The sequence below is a fragment of the Sinohyriopsis cumingii genome, chromosome 3 (genome assembly GCF_028554795.1).
Source record: "Sinohyriopsis cumingii isolate HCF-2022 chromosome 3, ASM2855479v2, whole genome shotgun sequence".
In the NCBI taxonomy this organism is placed as follows: domain Eukaryota; kingdom Metazoa; phylum Mollusca; class Bivalvia; order Unionida; family Unionidae; genus Sinohyriopsis; species Sinohyriopsis cumingii.
Genome location: NC_142963.1, coordinates 66,062,325 through 66,084,441, shown reverse-complemented (window position 1 = coordinate 66,084,441; position 22,117 = coordinate 66,062,325). Strand labels below are relative to the sequence as shown.

The window sequence follows — 22,117 nt, the reverse complement described above, 5'->3', positions numbered from 1 at the left end:
ACAATACCATCAGAAAAGTGAAACCTATGTTTGGTCTTTGCCACACTGGCAAAACAAAAATATTCACCAAGCGTTGATGCTGGACAGCTGGCACAACAATGTGATCATGATGTCTCACATTTTGCAATATTGTGTGCAGTCAAGAACCAAAACTACAAGATGAAAATTGCCCTTAACAGACAGAAATTACACATGTTCAACAGACTTCTACTTACCTAAATTTGGATCAACATTCATCAGATGTTGCAGCAACTTCTCACAGCAAAATACAGCTTGCTCTCGAACACCACACAGATCCTAAAGGAAAGAAAATTTGCCCACCATAAATTTGAAATGTTTTTGCAAAAATCATGTTTCAAAGTGCAAGAAGACATTTTTGGCAACTACTGTTGCTTTGTGTTATCTACCCTTGTTTTAAGATCAAATCAATGGATGGTACCTTCAACACAAATCAAGCACATATTTGCTGGAAGATGGAGTGGTACTTATTAGTGTATGGACCATAAAGAATGTTTAAAGCCTGTAAAGATAAAATATATAAAAGAAATTTCAATAAGGGTGCACAAGATATATATATACTGCATATATTTCATAAACCAAAAATACAAAAAGTGTATAATGGTCTTCTGATTAAATAAAATGGCTGTTTGGCAGTGATTCTTTGAACTGATGGCTGCTGGCAGCAACACTGTGAATCATTTTATAAACATTGTTTTGGGGGGGTCTTGTGAAAAAAATAAGAAATGTGCTGATAATTAAGTATGTGGATTTGGGAAGAGGGTCATATTGTTTTCCAAAATGAATAATTATTTATCTACCCTTTTGAATCTGTGTTTTAAAGCTACCACAAAAATCCACAAATATCAGGAGCACACAAATAATAGTGGATGGACAATATTTTCATTAGATCAAAAGACCATCTGAAATTCATCATATTAAAATGAGAGCCAAACATGTGACAAAATTATATGAAATATGAGTGGCAACCTTGACTAGTGTTTAAGAGACAAAAGAATAAATGAACAGATGGAAAAACACATCTCAAACTAACATCCATGACTAAAATTGTCCCGAACAATGTACTCAACAACGGATCTGACAGACCACCATTTTTCTGTGTCAGCAAAAATGTTCCATTCAAAACTTATAAATAGCATTTTTCCTCCAATCAAATTAATTCAGGGGTGCCTCATTACATTAAGGTTCAAGGGAGGCATGAATTCAACCATGTTATGAATAAGGACAGTTTATACAGAAACATGTAAAAAAAAGACTGTTAAAATGGAATATGTTATACACAAAGCCATCAAAAGACTGTTAAAATAGAATATGTTGTACACAAAGCCATCAAAAAGACTGATTTTTGTTGTTGTTGTTGTTGATCTAGGGTTTAACGCCATTTTTCAGCACAAGATACGCTATACATGGCGGCCAGTATAACTGGTGGAGGAAGAACCCTGGAAAACCCAGGGAAGAACCACTGACCCACGAGAAGCTACTGGCAGGCTTTCCCACGTACCCACGCTAGCCAAGCCTTGGACTCGAACCCACACAGACAGAGGTGAGATGGCAGTGATCCGGAACGGTGAGCGCTTTAGACCACTCGGCCACTCGGGGCCCCTCAAAAAGACTGTTAAAATGGAATATGTTCTAAATGTATGTTTAGAAACAAGATTCTTAAAATTAGCAAATATAATTTTAATTAAAATTATATCTATATTTTTTGTATACATGAGTGCAAAATGTAGAAAATTATTGTTGAAATAATCTTAACATTTTTTCATTCCCATATTTTCACATATGATAAATATATCCTTGTATCCTCACATGCAAAAACACAAGATTTTCCATCACATGATGATTAATCGTGTTTGGGAAACAGAACCTATTACTGACTAGACATCACTATAAACTGTCACACTGCAGACATTGAAGCGATATGACTGAAAAATTGTTAAAGCTACGTTAAAAATCCAAATCACACACACGCACAGAGCAATGGCTTGCATTGTTGTGTTTAAACGGATGAAACTATGAGGGGCTGTTATTCACAATAACAGAAACTCCTAAGGCCCTATCAACATTTTGAAAGTAGGTGTTAAACAGAGAGTAGTTTTTAAGTGTGGTGTTATCCATATCTTTCAAGAAAGTTTCCTGAAGGCTTAGTACTGCAGGATTATTATCATTTAAAAGCAGAAGAATATCATGGTAGTTGGCTTTAAGTCCTCAACAGTTCCACTGTATTATGGTGTTCTTCATTATATGTTTAAACTGAAGATTGTGGAGCTAGGTTAGACCTTTCGCGAAGGCAATCTGTTTGGTTATTTGTCTGGAGGAAGTACAGGGGTAGTTTTTGTTGGTAGGTCTGGAGCCACCTTGAGTACATGGAGCAGATTCTTCTGTATCCATGCTCTCATTGTCTAGAAACCTACTATAGAGTATGATGGGGTCATCCGACCCCTTTTGCTGTCTATTTCCTTGTTATTTGTTTTTATTTCTTGGTGTTTTCGGTGGTTGGGTATTATTGAAAGTAGTTTGAGTAGATGCCGTGCTTTTCTGTGTTTGGTAATGGTAGGTGTTAAAGCTTGGTGTTGAGTCAGATGGATCTGTGTTTCAGTGTCCTTTGTTGTTTTCGGATTGTTCTTCACTACAGTGGAGAAAAATGGGTCAGGATGGACTGTTTTGACCTGTATGAGTTTTCTGGATAGGGAATGTTAGATGTGTACTTTACGCTCTGTATTTCCTTCTGTTTCCAGGTGTCACAATCCTTGCAACTGGCATGGTGCTCCTTTCCACAGCTGACACAATGCAGAGTTGCTCTACAATCAGATTCCTGATGAGAAAGGTCTCGACATCGGCCACTAATTTGGCTTTTTGAGCAACAGTCTTTGTGATGGCCATATTTCTGACACTTATAGCACTGAAGGGGGTTTGCAATGTAGATCTCGACCTTCACTTGCAAAAAGCCAACTCTGACCACTTTGGGTACTGTTGGTTTGTTGGTGTCCTGCAGATTGTTATTACGTTTAATACATATTCTAAAGACTGCAGTGACACCTTCGTTTTTCATCTCTTCAATGATATCTGTGTCGCTGACTCCAGCCAAGTCACAACAGTGAATCACACCTTTGGACATATTGAGTGTGGGGAAAGCGAATGAGGTCACTGGGATATTAAAGAAAGTTTTCATTTTCTTGATATTTTCTATTTTCTGTTTGACTTCAATGCTCACACTCAATAAGAAGGCAACCCGATTTCAACTTTTTGACACTTTTTGGTGTGCCAATCAATCCTGTGATTGTCTTTTCGATGACAAATGGAGATAGTGAGGCAAGCAGTTTGTGGCATCTTTAGACTGTACGACCACGAAGCATGGAAATGACCCCACACTACACAGTTTGTCATCTGATTCAGATCCAGTTTCGGTACGTTTATGTTAAAAAATTTGTTGAGTTTCCATGATGGTTTATATAAAATTCAGCACCCGTGCTCCCCACCCACCATGGAGTTCAATAAGGGGAGACTTTTTAAGTGCCAGGGATATACAGATGCTATATTCAGTTGATAAAATTACCTATGACTGACCCGTGAAGCCACCGCCTTCTAGGGTCAGTAAAATTACCTCCTGATTGACCCGTTAAGTCACCACCTTCTAGGAAGTCTTCTAAGACATGGGAAAGGGAAAGATAAAGGAATAGACTGTAGGGGCAATGGTGGTATCAAGAGAGAAACAAGAAGAAAGATAAAGAAGGTGAGCGAATAAATAAAAACTTCCTAGGCTTGGCGTGACCAGCCAAATTGTAGAGACTGGACCCATCTTGTGTAGAAGAAGTAGAGGCCAAAGTAGTGTGCCAAAGTAGTGTATTGCATCGGAAAGCCTCTGCTCAACTACCAGGATCCTTTCCTCCCCTGACATGGGACGCAACCCACGGCAAACAGGTTGCCTCTACTTAGTCGATTCTTACAACATGTAGTGACGACACGTCAGGCCAATAGAACAATTTCCTATCACTTAATATGTTGCAGAAAGAAGTATTGTGTTAAGAGAACAACTGAAATCACTTGATGTTCAGCAATGGATCAACATTGATGAGGACTGCCCCACTATGGAACCTAAGACTGAAATCAAAATCACAGAGTTTTTCCAAAGTGATAAAAAGACAAACACAACTTAGGTCAGCAGGAAATAGGTTTACAATTGACAGTTATGAGGAAGATCCATCAAAACTAATCTCTGCTGTTTCCAAAGTAACATTTGAAACAGAAAGGACTGATGTGGTCAGAAAGCCAGAATCCATAACTGATCTGGAGAAAGGATTGAAGTAACTGGAAAGCCAGGATCCATATTTGGGCCGGAGAAATGACTGATGTTATTAGAAAGCCAGGAAGCTAAACTTTTAATGATTATGCAGTTGAGAAAAATCGTGGACTTTGTATTAAAAAGAACTATGACTGTGTCTCAAAGAAAAGAAAAATCATGGACTTTGTATTTAAGAAAACTACAACTGTGTCTCAAACAAAAGAAAACTCACAAAATGCTAGAAAGAAAAGAATACTGGGATGGTATTCTGTGTGATGTACATGTCTTTCAGTATAGAAGGTGAGAATTATGTTGAGTGTATTGTGCTTACTGTATTTAGGTTAGTACTTTTGTGAACAGTGTATTTTTTTATACATCTTCTAGATGTACAATGAATTATATACAAACACAATCTACTGCTGATTATGAATGTGCCTTGACAAGTATATTTATGAAAGGTGAGTGTTACAGAATTCTTTAAATGTTACTCATATGTTTATATAATGTTTCACATAAAATAAACTGAAAGAAATCTACATGAAGCTTAATATCTTTATTTCCTTTCAAAAACATATTTATAGTTGACAAGAATGAATGCTTAGCTGCCATGAAGTGAAAATATATATTTAATTTTAATAAAATGAAATTATTTACCACATGCACAAAACTAAAGGAAATTTAATTTTCAATTATTGCCACTAGATGATGGTTCAGTACAAAATGTGGCTTGCAGCTATGGGCCCCACTGCTGCCTTATTAGGAGGGATTGCTGTACTTAGATTCCATTCACATACTGATTATTCTTTCTATTACAATAACAATAATAATAGTGCCAAGATTGTCTTATCTACCATAAAGTTAGTCAAAATGCTAAGATTTTGAGTATCACACACATCTGAATCAAACAAATTTCTCTAAGGTAATGTTAAAAAGTTTAAACACCAAAAGAAAAGCGGATTTAAAAAACTCCAGGTTCAACTTACATAATCATTTTAAGATTCAGAAGATTCTGTTCACCATGATTTCGTCACCTTTATATTTTCACTGAGGCCAATTTAGCAGTGGACATCTTGCAAGTTAAATACCATATATATGTGCGAAAATATTTTATACCTGACCTAATCTGCTTCAAGTAACTGAACCTCATCATGAACATTAGGCTGGTCCATCTCACAAGAATATATAAATTTAATATTGCACATCATGTTCAAGTAGAACTTTACCAAACTGCAAAAGACTGCATGGATGAAGGAAGTTTGGATTTGATTTAGAGTTTAATGGACAGCTACACTTATAAGGCAAGAATAGTGAATAGGGTGGGAATCAAAACTGCACCCTTCTCATCATGACTCCAACACTTTAACCACTGCAGCTTCTGTGACTCCAGTTGAAAGAAGGAACAGTGCTAAATTTGCAATGAAGGTCTGAAGTGATTTTCTCACCAAGGTAGGTAATTCTGTTTCCATGATTGAAGATGAAGTATACCTGGCCACTCACAATGGGTTGGGTCCAGACTATAGTCAATCTAATGGGAGGGCCCCTATATATTGAGGGAATTTATAGTGAGGGACTCAGTGTAAAATCAAGTCAAGAATGACCTAACAGGCCAATCATAGAGATAACCATGGACTGCAATGCAAACAATGACAGAAGAATTAGGATGGACTGTGTTGTAGAAGATTTAGCATTATGTATGTATCATTTCTTAACACTATCTTGGACATTATATATAAAGCAGTTAGAAAAGAGGAAACTCAAATGAGTAAACAAAAGCAGTATAATTATGTTTTGATTCAATCCAAAGAGAAACAGCAAGGCATTTGTTATTTTTTTACCTTTGTGTGTTAGCAAACTAATCTGAAATTTTTGGATGAAATTCAATTCAAGTACCTTACAATTGTTGGAATACTGTACTGACATAATTAATAATCACAATAAAATGGGGGTGGGGGAAAGGGATAAACTAATTTTAACAATGTGATACTACCTGTCACTATTGCCATGCTTACCTTCTGGGACACTAAGTCCCCTCATCTGAGCTCGTAATTCCAGCCTCCCATTATACAGACTGTTCTTGAAAGCTAGAAGAGAGAGAATCCAGAACAGGTCTGACCACCATATCACTGGCTCATGAGGGATACTCCTCTCTGACTCGAACCCAGACTACATTGATGGGGTGGGAGGAGAGATCTTGCAATTGGTCATTATTGTCTTGCTTGCCTAAAAACACCTGGTATAAGAATGATACACTCACCTTTACAGTCACAACTGCAAATTGGTAGCAAATTGGGCCACTTTTTGTGCCTATGTATGGGGCCTAAAGAAAATATGCATTCACTCTGGGGACCAAAGAGTGAAGGTAAAAGGAAGAGAAAGTATAGAAATCAATTAAAAGGATGATAAGAATCTTGAATAAAACGAAGCTATCTAACACTTTCTTCAATATTAATATATTTTTATTTGTTTCGTTAAAGAAATATACTTTAACTTAATCCAATTTTGGCATTCCAGGCAACTAAAATGTAGACCGATTAAACTTGAAAACAGGTCCATTGCTTGTGTAAGAATTTGAATTTATTAGAAAAAAGACATCAGAGTAAGTAAAGTGTGACTAAAACATTATGACTTTAATTTTTATAAAATCATCTATATGGGCTACCAAGCATCAGATATTCTTGAAAATCTGACTTCTCATTACAATGTTAGTCAATATCAGAACATGTTACATAGTGCCAGTATTCAGACAGTAAGACCTCGACCACCAAAACATAGGGTCAATGTCTTACACTGTAGGACTAGGTCAGCAACCTGCTACATCTGAACTTCTCTGAAACCAAGGCGTGAACATCCATGGTGCCCTTAATGGGAAAGAAAGCTGTCCCCAAATTCCAATGAACTGAAAGGGAATATAGAAAAGATGGTATTCTGATCTGATCCCCTTCACTTGCAAGACATGTATAGCATGACTTCCTATCCATGTCCCCATTCTGCTCATGGGACTTCACTGACTGGTGCTCCCTGATTCATTAAAGACCAGTTAAGTGATAATGATCTGACAGATAAGCTTCATTCAGATGATTCAAAGCTGTATCACTGCTTTCCCTTCCCATGAGTGTGCTATCTGGTCTCTGGTGCCTTTACTGGCTAACCAACCCTGATAGAGTTCTGTTAATCTCAGGGGTATTACGTTTCATGACTTCATGCATGATAGATCCCATACCATCCTGAGATCAACAAGTGTCTACTCCCAATTTGAGTTCTGTGACTCTTCTGGAGCACTGATTCTCTCAAATTCACAAGTGATAGATCTCATACCATCCTGGGATTGAGGAGTGACTGGCCCTATTCTCTTCTGGGACAAAAGAGTTATTTTCCAAGTCCTGTTGAATGAAACTACCCCAAAATGGCAGTGCTCTCTCCTCCAGATGAGAAAGATCTCATACTCTCCTCAGATCAAGGAGATAATGGCATTTCATTCTCTTTTACAGTAGTGCCAAGACTTGCAAAGTCCCAAATATCATTCAGCCACAGGCAACAGAATAGTCCATTCATATGCACTTGTGCAAGATAAGTATACTTTTTGTAACTTATGCTGGTGAAAAGATTGTTAATTGAACTCAAGTGAAGGTATTTTCAAAAAATGACTTTTATTTTCGAGATAAAGTAATATAGCTGACCTGGATATAATTCAATTTTGGTTATTTTGCACCTAACACCATGTCAAGCATGAATGGCACTTGCCTTCAAGCAATCGGTTGATTATTTCTCTCTCGTATGCAATTTTGCTGGATCCAGTTTTCAGTCTGATAACATCTTCAAAATTCTGAGTATAACCAAACATGATTTCTTTCTCAATGTTCATGTCAATGAACAATGTGCCGTGTGTTTTCAGATTTAAGTAATACATGTACAGTATGGATGCCTACACTACATATACAGAGCTCATGGATTATTTTATTCTTTACTGCTCATGATGAAAAAAAAGAACAAATGATAATAATACAAGGTTAGTTTCTTTCATTTATTATCAATTAAGCGTTTTATTTATCTATTTTATTGCAAAGTGTGGGGAGAGGGACTGGGTGCAAATTCAACAATTTTATTTCTTTTCTTAAGTCTTGGGACATATGACCAAGGTGAAACTTTCACCATAAGTTCTAGGACAGAAAAAAAAATCAATTTTATCATGTCCCGATATATATCGTAAATATGGTATACCAGACTAATTTTGTATTATCTCTGCCCTAAATTTTGAGAGCATTCCATACAATGGAAGTTCAGAGTAAGAGCTGATCCATGGGGATATAGCATGAATGAAAGTAAGCATGGCAATAGAGTGGCAGATAATATTATTGTTATTAAAATGTACAAGATTGTCAGGACAATTGAGTTCTCTCCCATCTAAAAAATCAATAAGTTTACACTATAGTGTATACAGTACTATATGTAAACCTGGTGAGAAAATATGGCCAGCAGGTGAAAATCACATCTACAGTAAATGTTGCTCTCCTAATTATTTTTTTCTACCTGTAATATAAGCTGTTGAAGAAATGTATAAAGTGTCCTGAAGTCCACTGTCATCAGTTCAGACTGTGGTTTGATGAGAGGACTCTGCAATCCAACTCCAAGAAGGGCTCCCAACATCCTGGTACTTGACCGGGTGACACATAGGTCAACTAGCACTAGTGACCTAATAACACCCTTAAGGTCAAGGGTAATGGTTTTTACAGGCTGAAAAATAATGCATATTTTACAATAATCCTCCTACTCTCACATGTATTTCTTTTACGCATAATAAAGACTACTATCTAACTTTATATCTATACATATTCTGAAATCAAAGATAACTTGTGGTAAAGTCTATGTGGTGCAGATATAAAAGACAAAGGCTATTTGCTATTTGATGCCTATAAATACAATTTAATTTTTAATGCAATGCCTTTAATCAAACATTAATGAAACTCCAAGTTTGTATTAAAATACAGTTATCATTTCATGACATCACTTACGATACCTTTCTGTATTAGGTATCACTGAGATACCTTTCTGTATAATAGGAAATCATATTCAAATATACAGTGTATCCCCCAGGGGTGTAAAATTGGGGGGAGGGGGAACTTGGTGTCAGAACTGGGGGTCAAATAAAAAATGTGGGGGTCAATAATGTACTGACAAATTTTCATCTCACTTGTACTTTTTCAGCTTGAAATAAGACATTGCAAATTGCACAACATACTCTCTCTCTCTCTCTAAAAATACAAATAAACCAACATGCACAATTAACAAACATGTGCATTGTCCATTCAAAGAATAATTTTATTAGTTCATTTTTCATTAAGTTTAAAGTTGTACTTTTAACAGTCTCCTTATAATCTTTTTGCAGCAGTATTATAGACCAACAAGTTACATGTATGTGTGTGTGATCTGGATTTTTAATGTAGCTTTAAAAAAAAATTCAGTCATATTGCTACGATGTCTGCAGTGTGGCAGTTTATAGTGATGCCTAGCACTGGGGCATCATGTCAAAGACATGTAGCATCATGTCCCACCCAGTCACATTATCCTGACACCAGGCCGACCAGGCTTAACACTAACCTCTTAATGCTGAGCACCAAGCGAAGCAGTTGTTAGCACCATTTTTGTAAGTTTTTGGTATGACTCAGCCAGGGATTGAACCCACAACCTCCCGCATCCAAGGCAGACGTTCTAACCACTAGAACTATCTACTATGTACTATCATCAGTTCCATTGTACTTCATCCTAGAACACATTTATCCAAAAATCAAAAAGGCTCATGATTAACCTTCTTTCTAATAACCTACACTTGAACTTTAAGATCTTTCTTTTATTGCAGCAAGTTAAAAACCGACAAAATCTGCAATAATCCCTTGACCTTGCAATCCAAATAATGCATTTGTCTCCGTAAGTTTACTGATATCTTTGTTGTGAAAGAATGTCTAGGGTGATAATGTGTTCTCCAGATATCTTGTGGTGAACAAGGACAGATTTATTAAAATTCTTAAACCTTGTCACAAAAGGATTACTGGTATTCACTTTTGCAGTCATTGTGATCATGTAATCAGCAGTCACACCGGTAATCCTAATGGATGTGCCATATTCCAGTCAAGGGAATTATTTTCTCCATTTTTCATTAAAGTTAGAACCACAGTTACTCTTTTGTGTTCTGCTTCTTCACTAATGATTCTTTGTCAATGCTGTTTTAATCTGGTGATCACTTTCTAGTGCTACAAGCATTGACGTTAAACATCTGGATAACATCTTGATGAGCTTGATTGAAATCGTGTGAGAGCTCGCAAGATTAGGGGAAGCTACTCCATCATAACATTTCCTGTGCTAGTCTGGTTCCCTGTTTCTTATGCTGCCTGCGTTGCACTCCACTATATGAATAGTGGAGTGCAACGCAGGGAGCATATGAAGCAGGGAACCAGACTATGCCTATGCTCAAAGTATATACGATGCCATCCCTCATCGATTTATGTGAATCCTTTACGTAAAAAAAAAAACATGGCAACAAAACGTGTGCATCAATTTTCTGAAGCATGCATCCCTGACACAACAATGTGCATAAAGGGAAACACTGAATATATATTTGTTCTTTCATACTGTGTCATACTTTCATAGCACATACGCTGATAAATTTTTGCTGAAATGAAATTCTTCAATCTTTATAAGTGGTTAACATTTCAGAGCACTAATCTAATACTGCAAACTGGATGTCAATTTATCAGACATTACTGATTTTTCCAGCTGATCAATTGGGTATTTAAATAAATAAACAATTATTAAAGGCTTAAAACTGGATCTAGACAATATTTCTGCATACAGGTAATTTTCTGGCAATCATTACATATGCCATAGCACCTATAGTGTAGTCTGGGAAAAGTACAAACAAGGAATTCATTCATATGCTTTCTTTGGAATTAACCTGGACATCCTTGTATTGCAACTTGGTAATTAAAATATAATTTTTTTTAAGCTGCTGCTTTCTAATAAATTTACCTGGACATCATTTGTGGACTGCACTAACACACTGATGACATCACATGTTAAACAATATCTGGTTCCGGGTGTCTCTGTTAAACAAGATTCAAATCTTCGAAGCAAATGTTCATTCTGCAGAATCAAAGGACACACTGTAAAGGCAGAGTTTTATAAAACAATAAATGTTCTTTTTTCTTATGATTTATTTCATGCTGAATATTTCACCTAGTATATTTAATGACCTCAATATTTTCTGGTAAACAACAGTACAGTTTTGAAAAGTGTCTCAGGGTTTCTTTTAATCAGCCAGTACCTTCTGCCTTGAACAATTATAAATTTCCTGTAAATCAAAGTGCTGCTGGATTAAATCTCTAAAATATGACCAGTAAAAAGTAATCCAGATTTTTAAAAAAATTAAACTAATAAAATGAGAATTCAATATTGTTCAATCATTCATTTGATTTTTTTGTATTTTGGTTAAATTTGCAGACTTTTATGCTCTGATTATTCAAATTACCATTATTTACCCAAATATCCACACACTAAAAAACCAAATGACTTTTCTATCTGTCTGTATAATTCACATACTAATGGAAATTATTAATTTTCTAGAAAGTTAATACATGTATCTTGATCATTACAACTGTGTATTTATGAACCAAGCACGTACAAAATCAAGGTAGGCAAACACACAGTTGCATTATATTCTTGCTTGCCAATAGAGAAAACTAGCATGGAAACTTTATCTACAAATATAACCCAGTTTTGACATAATATTGTTTCACAACATAAAGATTGTTTCTGACAAAAGAATATATCACAAAAATCATATACATTTATTCATATTATCTTACCTATGAAAATCTGAAAGATAATCCATATTTTCTTTAAAAAATGCTTTGAAGCTATCTTGACACTAAAGCCTAAATATGGGGATAATTGTTCTAAATGCACAATGGAGCCAAAGCATTTTGGTTCAGAAATTTAATTATAGAATAATTCATTAATTCAACTCCAATAATAGGTATAAAGGCTGAACCAACTGCATCCAAAACAGGATACCATGGGGAAATATTATGGATTGAATGAAGATGAGACAACAAAGGCTTGTGAAACTTGAGTGTTGGAGATGTTGACTGCTTTATCAGAAATAAATGTAAACCCAGTTTAGTTTCCTTGAAAAGGAAATCAAAGATAATAATCTGCATATAAGAATAGGAATTGAGGTGCACATCTGCAGTCTCCCTTTGTATGCTCTCCAGTAGTAAAAAATAAAATATGTCTGCAATCATGTCAGCTTGATATAACACTGATGACTATTGATTTTACAGTTATTAAAGTGATTATTTCCTGCAAATTTGTCAAAATGAAAGTGGTTTTTCCTTTATCATCACCATCAACAAGCTGACATCTTGCTTTGCTTAGGGAACTGCTCCATCACAAGTTGTGGAGCACATCAACTGTTTTTATGTCTGCCAACTGACAACACCTTCCGGTAATCCATGTGATAATTAGGGTAATCAAAGCAGTTTTTACAGCTACATGGTTGACTACTCAATCTCTTGTCTTGTCAATACATGTAAAACAGTCCCTAGTTTATGCTCCAACTTTGATTCAGTCTTCTTTTGCTTAAAGTAAAAAATTTCTTGGTGTCTGGAAGTTTTTGTACTATTTAAAATTATTACAATTATGGTACATTTATTATCACTTCCTGCTGGTGGATCTTCTGAACAAACAGCAGAGTGTAGAGTCTTTAGACACATTTCCTCCAGGTCAGGGTTGATAACTACCGCTTTTCCCAGAAGATTTAGCACTGGAAATAAAAATAGTGAGAAAAAAAACTACATAAATTTTTTTAAAAAAAACTACTACATCTCCTGGATGCTCTTCTATACTCTTCATTTTTAAATCAAGAAAAAAACAACATTACAACCATCAAGGTATTTAATATGACTGTAAATTCACTATTTTTTTCTTGGATAGTAATTTTTGTTGATTCTGTGATGGCTACAACCAAGACTTCAAAAATCCAGAAAACAAAACACCTTCTGTGGAAACAATAGAACCTTTCATTCCACCCACAAATCTGGTTATGAAAATGTTAATTTTTGTAAAACCATTTAAAATAATTGAACTCAATGTATTCACTGATTCGCATTATTACAATTTCACAGCAGACTTGTGCTTGTCTGATTTTCTAAGTTTTTAATCTACTTCTAACATATTCCAATTCAGTAAAATAACACATGATACAAGTTCTTGAAAAACTCCCTAAACCAGATACTATTTTTTTTATTAAGGGAAACTGTGACAGATGGATGTCCAGACAGATACTATGGCACCTGTTTTTCTTTCTTAATAAAGGGGGACAAAATAAAAACCAGATATCAAGTGAATTTTAATTCAGAGACAGAACATGCTGAAACTAACTTAAGTAGATATTTTTATGAGATTTTCAACCAACCATAAACTGGAATTAATAAAAAGAACTTACAAAATAAAACGTTTTCAACAGACACAAATAACATAATCAGGTGTGCTCATACAACACACATGTAATATAAATGTAATTTGCATGGTGAATTTTTAAGTCAAACAGGGGTCATAACTCTCTTAAATTTTGTTAGAAATAGTGAAAAACTGAACTTAACCCAGATCTTTTTAAAGTTGTTGTTGTTGTTATATGGTTTAATGCCATTTTTCAGCACAAGATTGGCTATATATGGCAGCCAGCATAAATGGTGGAGGAAGAACCCAGGAAAACCCCGGAAAGAACCACCAACCCAAGAGAAGCTACTGGCAAGCTTACTCACATACCAACATTGGCCGAGCCCAAGACTTGAACCAACGCAGACAGAGGTGAGATGGCGGTGATCCATAATGGTGAGTGCTTTAGAACACTCGGGGTCCTGCTCTTTTTATTGTAAAGCCATGTAATAAATTGGGTTTCAGTACCACAAGTGCTTCATAGGTTATTGTGACATGCCATGATGTGATATGATCGACTGACCTGGGTATTATTTTATCCCCATCGTTTTAATAGTCATCAGATTTTATTGGCTAATCCCTATGGAGGATGATTCCAAACAACCTGTCTCACACTAATAATAATAAATTTTGCAGGTGAAATCGAAAATAATGTAGAGCCAAAATTTCAGCTCTTGTCAGAATGTGGTTTTAATTGGTTAAAAAATTTCAAAAGCTCTATCAATCACTCCTAACAGCATCTGCAACATTTTGCTTTTACACTACTGGCTATGGCAAAACACTATAGCTGCAAGATTTTTCAAGAGTCTATTGCATGTAAATCAATGCATACTGACTGACAGTTGATTCTAAGAAGGACTGCTATTTTTCTGGGGGCATAATAGCAAATGTTGTATTTTCTCAGAGAGTACTTAGTCAATCACATTAACATTGGGAAAATAAACTCTGCTGCTTCTCAAATCCAGCCATTACCAAAACACAAGACTTTGTAAATTTCTGTCTATATAAATTTCTGTCTATATACCAGAGACAAAAGGAAGAAACTCATACCAATGCAATCCCATTTACCACTACTAGGTGGTGCCAGTTTTAAGCTCATGATATATCAACTAGGATGCTCGCATTCACAAAGAGGTTGGAAGAGAGATTGAATGACAACTTTTTGATTACCACCAGACGGTAACCTGTTTTTGACTACAAAACTTGGCTGTGACAAAAGGACCACTGAACCATCAGATCTGAATTGAAGATAGTTTGGGTTGACGGAAAAAGCATGTAGCTCCCTTACCCTGCATGCTGAAGTTATAGCTATTAGGAAACATATTTAATATGATAGTAACCTTAGCAAAGTGTGGGCTAAATGCTAATCGTTTTGAGGGAGGATAGGTCAATGTTTACAGTTAGAAGGCTTGAAAGCAGAGAAACATGGTTTCATACTGCTCTGTATGGTTGCCTCCTAGTTTAGTTAGACCAGTGTCTCCTGACCTTGGGTTGGGATCTATATTGATTCAAATCTGACTTAAAAGATCCCTTGTCCCAAGACCACTTAACATCCTTCTGCACTGGTGGGGCTGAATGTTTCCAAATGTGTGGGTCGATTGGAGAGTGAGACGGGCAGTTCCTGAGCTACCTACCTCTGAACTTCTTGAATTTTTCCTATAAAAAGCATTGTTGACCCAAACAGGGTCATCAGTAAAGCCATGGTATGATGAGGTTTAAGCAATGTGGACCTCAGACATGCATCACATCATATTAGATCTAATTTGGCCAAAGCAGCCAATGCATTGGCCATGGCATGGTGAGCTGCTCAGTTGATGACTCTATCAATCCTGGCCGTCACCTCCCAATCATGGCTATTGCCAGATTTCTCCACCAGTAAGAAAATTGCCAATGAGGCCAAATCTACCACTAAAGATGTAGCAAGGACATTCTGGACTTGCTTGGATGTGACACAGAAAAACATTTTTGTCCCCTTTAAAAAGCAGTGGACTGGACATATGAATGGCTGCTAAAAAAATGTCAAGGGCTGGGAGATCAGTACTGAAAGCATCTGAGTGAGTTTTATACCAGTGAGATGAGTTTAAACATGGTTTTCTGAGATGAAGGCCTTTCCCAGGTCACCAACCCTACCTGAAAGCAGTTCTTGGACAATTTTAGCCAATTTGGGAAGGAGCCAGAAGGATGGCATCTCTTGCATTTCATCAAAATCTACAAATGCTTTAACTTCATAGCCTTGAGTAGTGGTAGGGAATGGAGGAAATTATGAAGTTGTCAGCACCCCATCAATTTTCTTGACTGCAGCCTTAAAACTAAACTTAAATGTAAATGAAATGCGCTTGAGTCACAGCGCATGATGCCAATTATGACATAAAAATGAGCACAGTGGCAACAAACTGACTCTTATTTCTTTATAATAAATTACATTAAAATGAAAGCATGTAAATCAAATTAGTATATATCATGCATCACCTGTACTCCCATTATATGTACCACAAGCATTTGAAGCATTCTTAGGAGATCATTGCCTGGACTATATTGGTGGCAGGCCTCACCATTGTTGATCTTAACACTTAGGAATCACAGGTAGCAGATTGTTCTAAGATGCTCACCTTTACAGATCACTTATATGTCACATGTCTGCATGGGTTCAAGTTACTGGATTAGCTAATGTCGGTATGTGAGAAAGCTTGCCAGGTTTTCCAAAGTTTCTTCCTCCACTTCTGGCTGCTTTATATAGCCAGCCCATCATGTGCTGACAAATTATATTAAACCCATAACAACAGCAACAACACTCTGAAGAAGATCTACTGTTACTGGATCAAGGTTTTCTCTGAAATCAGCCTGAATTTTCCTCAGAAAGAAAAATGTCCTTTTAGTGTCTTCATTGGAATGTGGCAATGTCCAGCAAGAAGTGTAGTATTATTATCCACCTGTGGGTATATTCAGATTGCTGAATGACTGCCAGAACTGCTCAAGATTGGTACTGTCTTGGTCTAATGGTGCTGTAATATGTAACTTTATCCAAATTTGATGCCAATCCCATGAATATGGATTTCAGTGAAGTCATATTTGTTGTTGCAACTACTATGCTTTTATGAGATGGGGTTTCTGCATGACAAGAGATGCTATTCTTGCCACCATAACAGATTTTAAAATCCTTCTTATGCCCTTTATTACAATGTCTCATAAACTGTGGAGCCTGCCGCCACCTGAATTGATTCAGCCTGAATGTCTGCATAGGAGACATGGCCATTTGGACTGCCAAGCTTTCCTTCTCACTTCTTCTTAACTCACCACATATTAGCAATGGTGGACCAAAGGGTTTGACATGGAATGCAAATGTATCATGCAGTTTGAGTGATGATGAGCAAAAACAGGCTTTTCATTATTACCTTATTTCCACAAAACAGTGCAGAACATGAATACGTTGTGAAATAATATCCATTATGTTAAGTGAGCAAAAATATTCAAGTCAACATAAATCTTCACCCAATTCTTTTTTCAATGTTGTAACATAGGAATCAGAGTTATGCATTGTAGTATCATCTGCATATAGACTAGATTTGTAATGTTATGCATAGAGAGCCAAATCATTTATAAACAATATTAATAAATGGCGCCGTAAATACATCCCTATGGAACTCCTTTGTAGATGGCCATTTCATCAGGACATTAGCCATGTGCAGCTGTCATAATGACCTTGATGATCCTAATATCAGAAGCTCAGTGGTAAATGTGTTTAAATGCATTCTATCTCTGTGTGACAAAAACATCTCTGGTAGTCTAATATTTTAGAAGAATGCTTTAGAATTGCCTGGATCATAGACTTTATCTGACTGTCGGTCTGATATTTCCTTCATCTTTGCTTCTGGGCAGTAGGCTGTGTGTCCTTATCTTCAAAGTCTACTGATGCCTTGAACTTATAGGCCTGGCTCACAGCTGGCAGCGGTGGGAATCAGACACCCTCAAAATGTGGGCATTTGGAAGCCAGCAACACACAATATATTTCCTCAACAGAAGCTTTAAAACTAAACTTATTCCATTCCATAGTGGAATCTGAATCTCTTAAGACAGAGATCAACTCCAACTCCACACTTAATGTGTGGGTTATCCATGTCTGTGTAGACATGGATAACCCACACATTGTGTCGCTACACTGGATAAGCAGTGCACGAAATGACTCATCAGTTGAGTTGACCAGGCAAGTCTTCCCAGTATGGACAGTCCGAGAGCATTATGGATGGATGGAGGATGACTCAATTGCTGACTGGGTTGTATGCATTAATGTTGGCTGGGTGGTGGGTCAGATGCAGAACCACCCATGCAAAAGGTGCTGAGAAACAGACAGGTTGGTCGGTCTGATCGACATATCGTTCCATATACCATGGCATTATTGCCAACCCCTGGCAAGTAAAAAAAAGTGTAATCCAAGTGGACAAAAAGAGTAATCCAAGCAGAAAAAGAGTAATCCACATATAACATGATACAAATTCAATGAGCATAAGTACAAAATGATTAATTTATCCCTCTGGACTTTTAACATCAATTACTGCTTCAATTTTTCGTATATAACACTTTGAGCTTTAAAAAGCAACAAACTCTCATACTGCATTTCCAAACACTTTGTACCAGCTGAGACTATGAATGTTTTGCACACCAGTAGAGCACTAAGTGCAGAGTTACTAAGCTTGGATCTGAATTCGGTTTAATTTTTGTTAACATTACTGAATAATCTCTGTCAGCATTAGAATGGTAAAGAACCAACATTCCTTTCAAAACATGACACAGAAGAGGAAATTTATATCTTCCAGTTATTGGGTCTTTTAACTGGAAATAAGATGAGAAAAATCAACTCTGTCCACATGAAGTACATTGTCAGGTAGAGTGCCAACTTGATACTTCAGGAGTTCTTCTAATTTATCAGCAGCCTTTTCTGCAGCATGGTGCATCATGACAGAGACAGCCTGATATGTACAATGATGGAGACATTTTTCAAAATATAGAATGCAACTCCTTTATGAATTCTAGTCATCACTGATGCAGTATCAGCTGAAAACCCCATAGAGTTCTGCCAACTTAGGTTTATTCAAACCATTATCAAGTAAATAAAAAAAAATGTTTTCTCCAGAGGAATCGACAGTTAATTCTGGTAATGAAAGAAGAGCACTCTGACTTTGCCCGTTTCATTGTCAAAGTCTCTTACACAGGCTGTGTACAACTTTTTGTCATAATCACTACTCCTGTCTGTTGCAATGCTAAATGGCCCAATTTTCATGGCTTCTGCATTTTTAAGTGAAGTATCTTCTGCTAAACACCTAACAATATAAGATGATTTTGTTCCTGCAGATGCATATTTTCTGCAATTTTGGAATCATGAAACGTTCATTTGAACAAAGGACCAATGTATCTACTACTGCTTGTCCATGTTCTATTAAGAACTCAGTAGACAACACCTCTGCATTAATAAAATTTGTGTCCACAATTTAGTTCTGCTGTAAAAAAGAAGTTACCATAGCATTGGAGTTAGTAAAACAAGCTAATTCAAGAATTCTTTGTTTTACCACCATGGCCAATATTAAAATCCTTTCCACACAGCCTGCAAGGGGCATGAGGCTGCCCTAGAATGGAATGCTGTATTGTGTAATTCATGTATTCATCTCTGAATCAGTTTTTCATCTTTTCCTAATCCATCTGTGAAATTATTTTTAAAATTATTTTTGCTCTAACACATGCATTGACTAGAATAAATCTGACTTGACTTTTAGTGCCAAATACCTACAGACTGGTTCTGTACAAGATATGAATTAGAACAAAGAATCTCCGAGCAAAGATTAAAAGTTAGAAAACCAGTCTGTTCTGTCCTAACTAAGCCATAGAGCTGCTATAAATAGAAAAAGAGGTCAAAAGTTGAAAGTAGAAACCAGCACGTTTCATGGAAATAGAGCATATGCTATAAACAGAACATAATACTGTTAGGAAAGTGCATGCAAGTCTATGGACAAGTGTACTTTTATGCTGTAGTTACACAGAAGCCATTTTTTCTAGAATATGGTCTGTGGGATTAATGGGATGTTAATAAAAATGAGAAAACAAATTATTAATTTTTGGAGGGAGTCATACCAAAAATGCAAAATCCCCAATACATTTATGCATAAGGCATAATTTAGCAAAAAAAAGCGTACTGGTTGGCATGTATGTTATTGGCCACATATGGTATTGGCTCACTAAAATGACAATATAAACAGCCAGATGATTGGTCTGGCCAGTCAGCAGCCAATTGCCCTGTATGGCATAGAATAATGTTGAGATGGCTCATCAATAACCAAGAAAAAAAACATGCTACTAGATTTATAAGTCCAAAGACCATGCTCAGACATTTGGGGGTGGGGATGGGGGTGGTCTTGTACTCACTGGGCTGCCTAGATACAAGAGGACACTCCCACTTAAGCTCCAAACAATACCTGGAGAGACTTCACACAGGAGTTCTGATTTAACAACATGAATTCTGTCAGACAGGTGTGATTTGAACCATGAGATTAATGCAAGAAATATTTGTACTTTTCAAGTTTCCATATATTATAGTCAATTAAGTTAAAAGCCTTCTTATATTTTAGGTAAATAATATTCCAACCAATTCTTCACTGCCCATTGCAAGCAACCTATAATCAGTAATAATAATAATAATAATTTTTTTTAAAGAAGGTGAACTGAACTGAAAAAGTTCTGCAGCAGCAAAACCTCTAAGGAGGTATGTTTCTTTTTCTCACCAGTATCAAAAAACTTTGTTAAAAAATGTTTCAGTGAACTTGATACCAAGAAAGCTACAGGACTTGATCAGATTGGTCCATGACTCATTAAATCTTCTGCCTCTGCTATTGTAGATAGCATAACGTTCATAATTAATTTAAGTATTGCAACCTCATCTGTCCCCAAAAAACGGAAAACTGCAAAAGCAACTCCTATTCACAAATCTGGTTCTAAGGATGACGCTGATAACTACTGACCAATCTAAATACTACCAAACTTGCCAAAATTGATTGAAAAACATGTCCATGACTCATTCATGTCATATTTAACCAAACACTTGCTGTTACACCCTAATCAATCAGGCTTTAGACAGAAACATTCCTGTTAGACTGCCTTGATCTCCGTAACTGATAAATGGCTTCAAGCACTTGACCAAAGTAGAATAATAGGATCTGTATTTGTAGATTTCAGGAAAGCTTTTGACATGGTGGATCATGAAATCCTTTTGAAGAAACTGAAAATCTACCAGTGTGATGAAAGAACAATTAGATGGTTTACTTCTTACTTAAGTAAGGGAACACAACATGTTTACATAAATAATGTTCTGTCTGAACCTGAAACAATTAAATATGGAGTACCACAAGGCTCAATTCTAGGTCCATTACTATTCATTTTATTTTATTAATGACATACCACTTTTACTAAGAGACTCAATATCATCGACAGATCTCTATGCAGATGACACAACATTGTCAGACATCCAAAGCACAAAGCATGAACTCGAAATTTCTTTACAGAATGCCCTAAACAAACTGGAAAACTGGTGCACATGCAATGGCATGGTGGTAAATACTGGTAAAACTAAAATATTACTTATCTCAACACAGCAAAGAAGGACAAATCTTGATACTGATGAACTATGTCTGACATGGAAGGATACAAATTTGCAAATGGTCTGTCATGATAGACTACTTGTTGTTCTGGTGGATAATAACCTATCATGGCCTGAACATATCAAACATATCAGTAAAAAAGTCAATTCAACTTTATGGCTTCTCAGTAGGATAAGACATTTTCTCCCTGAAAGGCACAGAAAACTATTTTATAACAGTTACTTACAACCCTATTTAGACTACTGTAATACAGTATGGGGTAATTCAAATGATAAAAACATAGCAAAGCTGGCACATATTCATACCAGAGCATTTGGGCTAATATCAGTCCCGAAAGAAAGCAAGGAAAATTTAGCTGGTAAGTTACAAATATTACCTTTTAAAGACCGAATCTGTTTGAGAAAAGCCAAATTAATGTACAGGATATCCCATAATAGTGCTCCTGAATATTTACAATCACTATTCCAGCATAGGCTACCTGGTAATACTCCCCATCTGCGATCCATGTCTACCAAACAGTATAAAAATCCCAAACCAAATAAGGAGTTATTTTAAAAAAAGTTTCCAATACTCTGGAACTCTGCTCTGGAATAGTATTCCAGTTGAGATTAGAAATGCCCACTCTGTTTCCTTCTTCCGAACCCAATGTATCCAGTGGCTTCAGAGATGCAGTTAAAATAAATAAATT

The 22,117-nt window shown here is 36.2% G+C and overlaps 1 protein-coding gene across 4 annotated transcripts in view; it reads right to left on the bottom strand.

Moving 5' to 3' along the window:
* The window catches only part of LOC149803010 (meiosis inhibitor protein 1-like), a 216,338-nt gene that overhangs the window by 20,014 nt on the left and 174,207 nt on the right, over positions 1-22,117 (bottom strand). For all 4 annotated transcript variants that reach the window (XM_089952558.1, XM_089952560.1, XM_089952559.1 and 1 more), the window contains 4 exons: positions 12,999-13,115; positions 11,321-11,454; positions 8,828-9,031; positions 216-297 (listed from right to left, as the gene is read on the bottom strand). In XM_089952558.1, the coding sequence (XP_089808684.1) occupies positions 216-297; positions 8,828-9,031; positions 11,321-11,454; positions 12,999-13,115 (537 nt within the window). The remainder of the gene's footprint in view (positions 1-215; positions 298-8,827; positions 9,032-11,320; positions 11,455-12,998; positions 13,116-22,117) is intronic.